The sequence below is a fragment of the Coturnix japonica genome, chromosome 5, assembly GCF_054131305.1.
Source record: "Coturnix japonica strain WE chromosome 5, WE-NBRP24, whole genome shotgun sequence".
NCBI lineage: Eukaryota > Metazoa > Chordata > Aves > Galliformes > Phasianidae > Coturnix > Coturnix japonica.
The window spans coordinates 17,155,523-17,168,388 of NC_140667.1; the positions used below are offsets into that span (position 1 = coordinate 17,155,523).

The 12,866-nt window shown below is 36.9% G+C and overlaps 1 protein-coding gene across 8 annotated transcripts in view; it reads left to right on the plus strand.

Moving 5' to 3' along the window:
• Nucleotides 1–12,866, plus strand: part of INSC (INSC spindle orientation adaptor protein) — a 128,536-nt gene that overhangs the window by 37,343 nt on the left and 78,327 nt on the right. For all 8 annotated transcript variants that reach the window (XM_085550195.1, XM_015864118.3, XM_085550197.1 and 5 more), the window contains one exon: nt 8,884–8,974. In XM_085550195.1, coding sequence (XP_085406321.1) covers nt 8,922–8,974 — 53 coding nt within the window. In that variant the 5' untranslated portion in view covers nt 8,884–8,921. The remainder of the gene's footprint in view (nt 1–8,883; nt 8,975–12,866) is intronic.

Sequence of the window (12,866 nt, forward strand, 5' to 3'; positions counted from 1 at the left end):
ACAACAACAAGAAAACAACAACAAAAACACCAGACAGCACCAGCTGAACTCTGGTCTCCTGGAACTCAACAGTTTTTGAGTTTGATGGAGACTGAGTGCAGCACGTTGCTTTGAAGTAGGTTTTGCACTTTTCTCTCCAAGCTATTCCCAAAATAAGGCTTGATCTCTAGTGTAAGTCTGATGTGTGTAGGCTGGCAAGTCCCCCTGAGCTTTTAGATCTGCTAAGGTCTTCCTGATGTGGTCTGGCCATGTTATACCTGTCCCTGAGACAATGAATACGGGAATGATCCCACAGAGCAATTTGTTCTAGTACTTCTGGGGTTTCCCTATCTGCATTTTTATTGTAAGTTTTTGGCCCTTTTACATCACTCTTTGTGAAGGATGTAGGGAGAAAATGTATAACTGGATACTCCTGATAGTGGTTCAGAAATATAAATGCAGCAGTTTCTAATTTAGTAAAAGAAGCAAAATCCCATTGCTGCTTTATTGCTTGACTTCTGTGTAGAGTTCTAATGGATGTGTTCATTTTCAGTCTGGGGGAGTTAATTGGAGTTATTGGAGGAAAAAAAAAAAAACAATATTCCTCTTGTGTGCTAAAACATTTGTGGGTGGTTGTTTGGTTTTTTTTTAATTTTTTTTTAATTTTTTTTTTTTTTAGTTTGTGTTACTCTAGTGGATTTATCTCCTAGAAAAGAGATTCTGTAAGGCAATTAGCATGAAGATAGCCTGGTACAGGTTCACACACTTGCTGTTAAGTGAGCTTCTGTGTTTCTGTGTTCTGTTAAAGTAACTCTGATTATTTTTCTTCCATGTTAGCTTTTCCATAGATCTCTAATGTCCTTTTGTTTCTCTTACCCAGTATGTAGAAGAAAACAGGATGGTAAATTTTAGTGATAGAAGAATTTTATTGATAATTAAAATAGAGATTGCTCAATTACTAGAGAGAGGTGCTATTAGATTTCTGCATTTAACTTATAGGTAAAGGTGCATTTATCAGGCTAAAGTTGGTTTTAAGATTTTCAGAGTCGTGTCAAAAAAAAGCAATGAATATTTACTCCTCAAAATGGAAAAACTTAATGGCTGCTGGCAAATATTGTGAAAATACCACCATTGTTTACCATGTAATGCCTTCTAATACTTCCAATAAATACTCTGGAAGTGTGGGCTGTGACCTGAATTAATATTATTGTTTTCCTCATCTCTGTTTAAAATGTCATATATATATATATATATATATATATATATATTTAAAATGTCAAATATATATATATATATATTCTCTCTGTAGGGGAATATCAATATAACGAAAAATGTCTTTCAGACTTCCTGTCTGACTAACTCAAATGGATATTTAAAAAGATGAAATCCTTTTGTTACAGAAAATGGATTGTAGACAGGGATGTGCAGATGTTACGGTCCTCTTTCCTTGCAGCAAGCAAGTTGCTTTTACACTTTTCCCTTTATTGAAGCTGTTAAGTACTAGGTTATCGTGTTCTCCTGGAACAAAACTACAGGATTGGGTTGTGTAGTATTTGGCTTCAATTAAGTCGCTTGTTTTCTGTTTCTTCATTTCCTACCTGAGGAGAGAGATGGCTGTATTTTCTCTCTTCTCATTTCAAGCTTAACTGGGACTCTTTTAGTGTTTGTAGTGTGAATAGCTGTAGATATAACATCTTTGTACCTGAAAGGCCATGCTTACAAATAACAGTAAAACTGTTGTACTCTGTGGACATTTCTTCTGAGCAGCAAAACCAGCACAAGGAAGTGGGACTTAGCTTGAGTGAGGTGAAGCTATGGAGTTACTAGAGTTGTTGTCCAAGTCTGACACATCCAGTAGGAGAATCAAAGGAACTTGATGAAAAAATATCAGTTTAAAGAAGGAAAAAAAAAGAAAAGTTTACATACTAGAGTTTCAATTTTAGAGTAACTAAAAGAGGTGTAAGAAAGGAGTGATTAAATGCCCTTCCCACCTAAAGCAACATCTAACAACTTCCTTGCCTGAGGATCTATTAAAAAATCATGGAGGAAATGTGCAAGTAAATTTTCATTGTGGCTTTCTTTAGTCGTTAGTGCTTTTGAAGCTTTTCCTTGTCTTGCACATACCTGCACCACAAGCCTGCCTGATGTTTAGTTCTACACTCTCTGTTGCTGTCAGCTGTCCTGCAGTGCACTGTGCCCAGCTGCAGGCCACTTGCTCAGTGTCATGTACAGATCGCCCTTTGAAATTTGTTTGCAGTCTGCTGCTCTAATGACACATTGCTCTTCTCTTGCCACTGATTAGGCTGTGCAAAAATCCCCTTTGATTGCAATCTGTGCTCTATGCAGTGGTGCGCTGACATTACAGCCCTTTTGTTCCTGCCCTTTCCGTGAGAATAGACTGGGGAGGAGGCAAGACCCTGTCTCTAGCAGCATGGGAGAGATGAGATGAGCAGGACTTTATGCTGGAATGCATTTGCAGATGACTACTATCAAGGGTAAAAACGAGGGAATTCCACTTGTTTATACTGGCAGTGCATATCCCTCTGGCCTGTAACTCAGGTGTTAGGAAAAGGGCGGGAACTGCGGGGCCAGCACTCAGGCCTGTGATGATGCAGCCTCCAGGCTGCGTGCATCCACGAGCTATGGAATTTACAGCTGGTGACTCTACAGCTTATGTCTAGTCATAGAGGGAAAAAAAAAAAGAAAAAAGAAAAGAAAATAAGTTATTCTTTGATGACAGCTGGACACCTGAGGGAAAACCCTCACGTGGTGGCTGGAGGGGAGGCAGCCGTTGCTGTGGTGATCCAGTGAGGAGACAAACTAGGCCACCAAATTGAGCTTCTATTTGCAGAAAAATCTTGGAAACCAAGAGGCTGCTGCCAAGCAGGGATGCCTCTACTGTGAGTGTTTGGATTGAGATTTGCTTTGGTGTAGGTGATGTTAAGTTGGTTTTTCCTTTGGTTAAAACAGTGGTGAAATCACAGTTTGCTAGAAAGCAAAGAAAGTGTGAAATGCAGAGGAGCTGTACCTCTCAGCATTTTATAGCGTTTTATGGCAGTAAGCAGCATTAATGCTGCCTTTAGAACCAATAAACATTTTTATGCGGTGATTATTCTGCATTCTAGAAAAGATAAAATATAGCTCTGAAGTGCATCAACTTGCTACCTATTATTCAGTTTCTGAACCTCAAAAACAAATTATTTTCCAGCTAAACTGCCTCTAAAATGCAAATTGCTAGGAATGTGACCGCTAATCAGTTTGCTCCCATACTGCCATCTATGTAAATTGGTGCGCCCCTTACAGAATGGGAGACTTTAAAGACTTTCACTGAGAAGATTAAAAAACAAAGCCAACTAAGTGATTAGCTCAGTGGCTTTTTGCCTAAAATAACTTCTGGTGGGGAGGGGCAGGTGGGAAGGCAATTGAGAATCAATTCCACCCTTCTCTGTCTCCTTATTTAAATATTCTATAATGCAGTATGCAGCGATGTAAACTCCATCTTTCTTGAGATTTTTATATCGAAGTGGGAAAATCTGTGAAAGATACGTTGTTAGAAAGAATATAGACCTAACTATATTGGGGATATCACACATTCCTGATCTCTGGTTATATGAATACTTGGTAATGGATAGTGTTTGATTACCAGGGTAACGTGGGACTCTGCTTCCCCCCTCCCAGTGCAATTAGACCTTCTGGTTGTACTGCAGGTATCCCACTTAGTGAATTTCCACATTCCACTTGCTAAAATATAGATACTGAATGAGCAAGCTCATATCTTCTGCTTTGAAAGCAAATTTTTGCATTGTGGTGATCCCAAAAATTCTTGTATGTGCAAGGAGAACATTCTGAAGTTTCTAAAACCAGGGTGTGAATGAAGAAATCTCAAACTTCATATGAAGATGAATGAGACTCAATCCTAGGAGACGCACTTAAGTATTTTTGCTTGTTTTTTGTTTTCTCTCCTTTGATTCTTGACTGCTTGCAGTGTTGCATGTGGGCTAACTTATGATCTGAGGTAACCTTTTGGTTGTTTTCAGGATGATCTTTAACATGAGGAGATTCTGTTGTTTTGAGGTTCTAAGGTATAGCTGTACAGTATATATATATGTATATACACACACACACATATATATATATGTATATATGTGTATATATATATATATATATAAGGTACAGTAAGGCAGAGATGAGTAATCCAATACAGAAAACCCACACAGATTTCAGTTTGAGTTACTATTTAGATATGTATGCACTATGGATTCTGATAAGGATGAACATAAATTGTATGAAATGAGATCTTCTCTGCAAAACACTAGGAAGATGGGAAACATAATACATTAATTAACTACTCAATGCTGCTTCGTGTTTGATTATTGGTTTTGCAAGAACAGTTAATGTGAATGAATGCTGCAGGTAGCACCTGTTTCCCTCTCTTTTACTCTTCTGCTTTGAATTTTGCACTCTGGAAGTGTTGTATGTACATTTGTATACATTATCCCATGCTAATGGAACCCAATTTAATGCATAGTTAAAAGGACTCATCTTCACTTCTTGCTGTTGGTTTTATGGCTTCTTAAATTTGCAACACCCGGCTTAATGTTCAGTTGACTTCTACTATTATAATTCATGCTGAAAAAAATCTGTTATAATGCAAAATGACCGCAGGATCCTGAGACCTCAAATGGCTAGTACGAAAATGGGCCAGGCGTGTTGCTGAAGGGCACGGTGTATGTGTTTACTTTCCAGCTGATCACATAAATACTGGCAGAATTATGCTCTTAATTTGATTTGTGACATTCCATTAACAGTTACTCCATGTACCAGAATAATAATAATAATAACTAATGATTCCCAGTCTCCCAGAATTGTAAAATTCAGGCTCTGGCAGAACAGATACCATGCTCTTAATACAGACAGGAACTGTTAATATTAATCAAATGAGATATAGTCTAAAATGACTTCTGGCAAATGTCTTATTCTCAGGCTGACAGTGCTACTTGCGGGTAACATGCTGTTCTAATTCTGATGATTACTAATAATTGCATGCTAGATACATGGTTTTCTGTCACTCAGAAAGACAAATGATTTTCTTCGTTGACCTTACTTTAAGATGTTACTATTGAAATTGTGATGTTAGGGTGTTAAATGTGGAATGGCAGAAGTTCATGGAGTTGCCTTTTGATCTGAGCCTTTACGAGTATGGAGAGTGAGTGGTGAATGAGTTCAAAATGAGAATTTATTTGTGTGACAGCCAGAACTTAATTATTCAGAGCATTGTTCTTTGATGAAGAGTTTCATTAAGGCCACCAGTAGTAGGAGTTAATAAGTTGCACCTATTTCACCTTGAATATTTGATTTTACTGTGATGTTTTCAGACAAATTAGTTTAAGAGAAACAGAACTAAGATCCTTCTTCTTTCTAAATTAATCCCATAAGTTACATTGAAAGACGGAGAAATAAGTTAAACTGGGAGGTATGACAAAGTTAATTCTGTTTTCCCAGGAGAAATTACATCTTTCTTAGGGTGCTAAAAGCCATCTTGTGCTTCAGAAGCTGCTCTCATGCTAAAACTGCCTTGAGGAAGAAGAGGCTCCCAGCAGGGAATTCCTGTAATACAGAAGGAATCTGCTCTTCTGGAAACAGCAACTTGATGCCTCTCAGATACAATGCTGTGCTAGGAAGGCCTGATTTCTGTTCGGTTTAGTCTCCTCCTTCTTTAACTTATAGGTAGGCTAGACAGTAAGCTTTCAATTGTAGCATCAAGTGATGCATGTGTATGAGCAAGTTATCTCTTAGTAATTTTTTTTTCTGCCACTAATGCAGTTTTCTACTCTCACTGCTTTTTCTGTGAGCAGTCCTTACATGCTGATGCAGGGTGAGGTTTTGTTTTCTCTTTGTGTGGTATTTTTCTGAAATAAGCTTTGGTTGTCTTTGGTGGGAATAAAATGCGGTTTGTGGTCTTCTTATCTATGTCTAGTTAAATGTAAGGAAATAATCTAATTCTGTGTTGACAGAACAAAGAGAAAGATGAAGGACACAAGGACAGACTGCCTTGAATACATCTAATTCTCTGTGCACACACTGCTATCTACCAGGAGAATTAAACATGATCATAACTTATTTATGATGATGATGCAAGCATATATAGAGACATTTATGTAAAATCCTATGGAAGTTATTAAAAGTTGGCCTTATTTAAGTCCAAGAATAAGTTCTTTTTATTATTTCAGCACAAGGGTGCTACTCAAACTTGTACCAAAATGACCAGTATTGCAAATCAGAGGCAGTGTTATTTTTGGTACATTTGCCTAGGCAGCATGTCTGGCCAGCTGTGGGCCTGATCCAGCTTTCACTGAAAGCTGATGGAAAAAGGCATATCTTCTGCTAATGTTTCCTATGCGTATCTATAGAGTTGAAAAATTTATTCTTGTGCATGTATGTTATACACATATGCAATATGTGTAGCATTTATGTGCACACCAGCTTGGGCTGAAAATCTTGAGTTGAATTTTAATTGTAGTTTTGAGACTGATTAAGATATAGGTGAGGTATCCTGTTGTTCCTGAAACATGAGTGACCTCTAAGTAGGAGTTGGGTATGTTTTTTAAGTCTCTTAGCCATAACATGTATGTATGTATGTTTTGTAGGAGGACAACTGTTAAAAACTAAAAAGGCTGCATTTTTGTCATGTTTCAAATTTACAGCAAACAATGAGATGCAATAATCTACTTAATCTGCATACATTGTCACTGTTAATAAGTAATGGAATACATCAGATACCCTGATGTGTATACTGCTAGTGGGCTGAGCTAATGGTGAAACAGCTTCAGCTTGTTGAGAAGCTCTTCCTTTTGTAGCAGATGGCAAGTCCTGCACCTGATGCTGAACAGATGATCAGAGTCCATCAAGTCTGTATTGCTGCAGACTGAAAGAATACTTCCTGGTTCTTTACATGGTAGGAAAGTTCATCCCAGAGATTAAGATTTTATACAGATACATTTATCTTTGATTGTCTTGTCCCCAGGTGGAGATAGCATGATTCTATGGTTATAGCTGATAGCTGATTCTATGGTTATTTACATTTGATATTCTTAAGTCTATTTGACAAAGAAAACCAAAATCTACTAATAGAGGAAAAAAAAAAAAGTTCTTCCAATTGCTAGAACTGTTTGTACATCATATGAGAAATAATTTATTATTTTTTTTAAATAAAAGCAAGGACTGATAATCAATCCTGCTTTTCTCATTGTGTAATTTCATGGGAGCAGGAAAATGTGTACTAATATTTTCATACTTGAAGATGTAATAATTCAGGTATAGTTTATCAAATATTGTACACTTGTGATGTTTTAAGGGTTAGTTTTTCATTGCTGAAATTGCCCTTTAGAAAAGAAAAAGCACATTTATCTCACGTGCACCTAATTACAGGAGTATACTGAAATATGTGCTAAAATTGTTTTTGTACTTCTGGGTAGATTGAGGTGGTAGGGTACAGGCAACATTACTCAAGTGATTTGGAGCTAGTAATCAGCTGAGCATGTAGCATGTAGAACACATTATTTTGATTCTAATAACCCTATGTATTAGGGACATGCATTAGCAATAAGATCAAGTGGATAGGAAGGATGCTGACCTAAGTCTTCAGCATCCATTAGGAGCAATTTGAAGTGGCAAATTTTTTGAATACTGACTGACTCAGCTTTCAGGAAGTAGGCAATACAAGATGGCAGAATTTCACAAGTGGTTGCATAAAAGCCCCCCACAATTCCCCCTTAGTTGGTGACAGACACAGCATTAACTTCCCATGTCAACTATTTTATCTGAGTGAGATCCAATCATCTCAGACTTTTCTTCACATCTAAGAAGCAGTGTTTTCTCCAGTCCTTCTGCTTCCTCAAAATTCTTTTATGTTCTCATTCTTGAGTCATAGCTTAATTTCTTCCTTAAAATATTTTATGTTAGCTCTTCCTCCATCCATATGGATAAGTTGGAATTGATTCACTATTTCTGTAGACTAAAGCATTTGGTTTCTGTTCAGAATATGCATTGATTTATAGTGGATAATGCCCTAGTGTAAGATGAGTGTTTTTTTATTTTTGTTTTTTTTCTCTTAGAAGAGGATTCTGGGAGGGAGGTGGTTCCCACTTCTTTGGTACTTTCTTACTTTTTCCTGTACAATGATATTTGGAGGATTCTTCTCAGGTAAAATATGGAGAAAGATGTGTACAGCATTTTGAGCTAACAGGAAAACAAAATTACTTAATGTAGAAGGATCTGCAGTTGGGCTTGATGATCTTGAAGGTCATTTCCAACCTGAGCAATTCTATGATCTAATACTTGAATTACTTGGACAACAATAATCTTTCTGTAAATGTAACATTATTAGATTTAAAAATCATGTGACAATGCACTTGCTTTAACTTTTATGCTCTCTTTCTCATGATAACCTGAAGAATTAGTCTTGCACTGAGAAGAAATTTGTTTAGTTAATGCAACATGGCTTAAAAACAAGGCTTAATAATAGTTGTGTTGACTCAGCGATATGTTCAGCCCAGGTGCCTGTGACCTGCATAGTAATCCAAGAAGTTTGTTAATATTCAGAACCCTGTATTTCTTGTGCTGTGAAATCATTGAATGGCTTGGGTTGGGTTGGGAAGATCATCTAGTTCCCAATGCCCTGCTGCAGGCAGGATTACCACCCACTAGGTCAGGCGCTAGATCAGGAAGTTTAGTGTTAGTTACTGGCTTTGATTACTTCTTAAGTTGTGTGATATCCTTTTGAAAAAGGTCTTTTGAATGGTTTCGAATGAGTTAATTCTTCAAATTAGTGGAGAATAACATACCACACTAGACTGAAGAGGCCTAAGTTTTCTGAGGTTTACTAAATGACTTTTTTCTTTCTAGATTGCGACCTATGGAGAAGAGTACACAAGGGGATAAATATGGCTTTTAAGGGTGAGGACCACTTGGAATCCCTTCCTTTACCTGTTCAGCGGTAAGTGGTACTCTTTGCATGCAGACTTAAGTGACTAAATGCTGCCGAAGTTATTTTGTTGTTTAGGATCCAAAGCTGAATAAAACGTCATTTTTAAACACATTTTTTGGAATGTGTTCGCATTCTCCCTGGTAAATCATGACAGTAAACATGTAGCTACTGTTTTAAATGGGTGAGCTTGCTAGTGGTATAGCAATGACAGTTTACTGGATTGGCTCTTTGTCTTGATGAAAATCTCTAGTACTCTCTCTACTCTGAAGACTACTAGAAACTATAAATATAAATTTACTGAACCTCATTTACTTCCTCTAGTTGTAGCTGTGGTACTAATATTAAAGTTTCAGTGGAGTCTTGCCTGTCCCCTTGCATGACTGGAAGTACTGGTGACTCCATTATTCAATTGGTTTTTAGAATCTGGCTCCAAGTTGGCACCTAGTTTCTGTCGCATAGTTTCACATCTATGATAATGGAGGCTTCATGGAAAGGGAAAAATGGATAGTGAATACAATCTTTCTGTTTTCGTTGAGCTATGGTCTTGATATGTAGCATAATTGATTTTTTGGGGCTGCTGAATACAGGGGTAAAATCAGAAGCCGGAAGGATTTAAATTTCATTATTTTTCTTAGTTGTCATCAGGCCAAATTTACTTTCCTGCAGTCAACTGGCTGCTGACATGCGTTCTCAGAATATGAGCCTTTTCTTCTCAACAAAATTTCAGGATCCTGCCTGAAAGCCAGTTCTGCTGTGTGCAGGGAGGAAGGAGGACTCTATGACAGTACATTAACAAAAATATGCACCTTGCATTGACTTTTCACTGTATCTTTTTGTAAGTTATGTGGGAAAAGTCTCATACAGCAGGAAATGTTACGCTCTGGTGAAGTGCATGGCCCAGCAGGACAACTGTATATAGTGAGATTGTAAAATAAGTAAATACTCTCTCTTGTCCCATGTGCTTCAGTATAGCTTCAGAAAATTGACTCTTTACCCATGTCTTTCTATTGGAACTGTTTTTCTCATATTTCTGGTTAGTTTTCCAAATGGGAAAGCTAATGCAAAAAAAAAAAAAAAAAAGGTCTTTCCATTAGGTCCCTTTCCTCTGTTCCTCTGTAATAAAAGTTCATCAGCCTTTTTGTTTGCTTTAAATTAAAACAATGTACCCATTTCTTCATGGTAGTCGTGGTTTCTTGCTCTTTCCATACTGCATAGTAAACAAAAATTAGCAGTTAGAGCACTGAATCTGAAGTCATTCAGCTACAGAAAGGTACTTATAATAAAGAGCAAAATAGAATGCTGGTTTTGTTTTCATGGATTATATGTTCTGTTCACTCTTGTAACTGAGAGAAATTCAGTACAATTAGTTCTTAAGCTACAAAAACAACAAAACCCTATGAATACACAACTTCTTAAATATAGGAGGATTTTCCATGGAAATTAGGAATTTAAAAAATGGAACAAAGATAAAGTTATCTTGCTGGAAAATGTTGAAATTTGCACTATAAAACTGGGGGGTACTCTTGAAAATGAAGTGATAGCAGTGGCAAAGCGAGTCTGTGTTCCCGAGCCTCGGAAATACAATACTGCTGGACTGTTCAATACATACTCTGAACATCCTTACAGTTTTAAAAATGAAAGATAATCCTCTGGGTTATAACTTCAGCTTGCATAGGAGCAAAGGTAATGTTGAATATTTAAAAGCTTGTTTTTTGTTAAAAGTGAATGCTCTGAGGACCAAAAAGATGAGCCCTACGAGGTGATATTTTTAGAAATTTTTTAATACTATTATTTTTTCTTACGGAGTTTTGTGCCATTGATATAGATGAGAGTATTTTTTTTTCTTAATCACTGTGGTTCAGATGAAGAAGGTGAGGCAGAGAAACCAGACAAGGCTTTGAACTCTAGGTACATGTAGTTAAGATCTCTGAAAATTGCTTTCTTGACTTGATCCACCTGAAATCAGAACAATTTGCCATAAAGGACTTCTGTGGCAGAGCCAAAATTAGAATTCAGGTTTCCTGTCTCCCAGTTCTTAACCAAAAGTCAGTTCTTCCTCCTTTTGTTACATTCTTCCTTTTTCTGCTCTCTGAGGACCCAAGGCCTATGAAAGAACAATATGAATGAGGTCACCCCATGCATATTTATAGCCTTGTTCTGCTCTTTAAACTGTTCCATGTATCTGCAGGTGTTCTGATAACTTCTCTAAAGTATCTGCTTAGGTATCCCATTACATAAATTAAGATTTTCATGTTCTCAGCTATTAAGCAATTGTTAAAGTGGCAATCAACTCTGGAGAGATCTGGATTTTTTTCAGTATGCATTCTGGTAGTGGTGGTTGTTGTTTGTTTTACCCTGAATATTTTTTTTTTTCCTTCTTTAATTTCTTGGAAAGTTATTTTCTGTTTCTGCATGGAGATCTGCTCACTGCATATACATGTTTACTCTCTGATGATAGAAAATATACAAGCCATAATGACTACATCTAATCTGTACACTGTATCAGATATTGTGGAAATTACTGGATGATTGAGGTTGATGCAAGGACTTAAAAATAACTATAGGGGTAATTTAAAGTGGTAAAAAGAATGTATTCAATATATATTTAAAAAGTATACCTTGTAATCAATGCAGAGTTGTAATCATAGGAGAACTCAAGCCTTTATTTTCTCAGCAGATCTTACGGACTGGTATACTTTACGAGGATGGATAGTGACAGGACAAGGGCTTTAAACTGAGACAGGGGAGGTTTAGGTTAGATATTAGGAGGGAGTTTTTGACTCAGAGGGTGGTGACATACTGGAGGAGGTTGCCCAAGGAGGTTGTGGCTGCCCCATCCCGGGAGGAATTCAAGGCCAGGCTGGATGTGGCTCTGGGCAGCCTGGTCTGCTGGTTGATGACCCTACATATAGTAGGGGGGTTGAAACTAGGTGATCATTTTGGTACTTTTCAACCCAGCCTGTTCTATGATTCTATGAATATCATCCTGTTATAGGCTGCAGGACATTCTAGATTAGTTGTTCACAGGTTTTCAGTAACCAAGTGGTAAACAAACACTTCTAAGGCTATTTTCAGAGTTGTAGTACCAAAGCATTCCATCCACGAAGCGGTGGAAAGCATGTCTTTCACATCTCTAGGTACTATGCTGTTTGCCCAATAAGCAAAGAGGTATTGATAGAAACAATGCTAAAAAATTCTGGATACTGAAAGAAAGAAATAGTTGGGACTAAATTGCTATATTAACAGAATATTGGTCAAAAGTTGAAAACTGAAACTTGCAGCAAGAGAAATATTTTATTTATTTATTTATTAAACTGTAGTGATTCTACTTGGCTTTTCTCCTCAGTAAAGATAATAATCATACAGGCTTTCATGGAATATAGAAGCATCTAAGGATGAAAAATATGGGAGTTTATAATGGATTTTTTTTTTTTTTAATGGAAATTACAATCTCACATGGAAAACGCATTTGGTGAAGATAGTGTAATGGTCTTTGTGAAGCAGGATGCATTTTTACCTGCTCGGGGACTGAATTATTTTAAGATCTACATCTTGAATTTTACTTCTTGAACTTCATGTGACCTCTATACAACTGAAAAGAGTTGTTTTGATAATACTGCATTTGAAGTGCAAGACACAATGATGAGCCTTTCAACATGTGTTTAATATTGCATTCACAGGTTGTGTTTTTAATAAATACAACCTCAAATATGGCTTTGAGGAAAAGATTATATCAGCCTGTTGAACTTCTACTGCAAGTATCTAAAATTACCCCGGTACTGTTTGATTTAGTTCTTGGAGCTGAAGGCAGAGAAATAGTTCTATCTAGTAATATAAACAAATAATAATAATAATGAAACAGTTGGGCAGAATTACAGAGGTGTATTCCTTCTCATTTAGT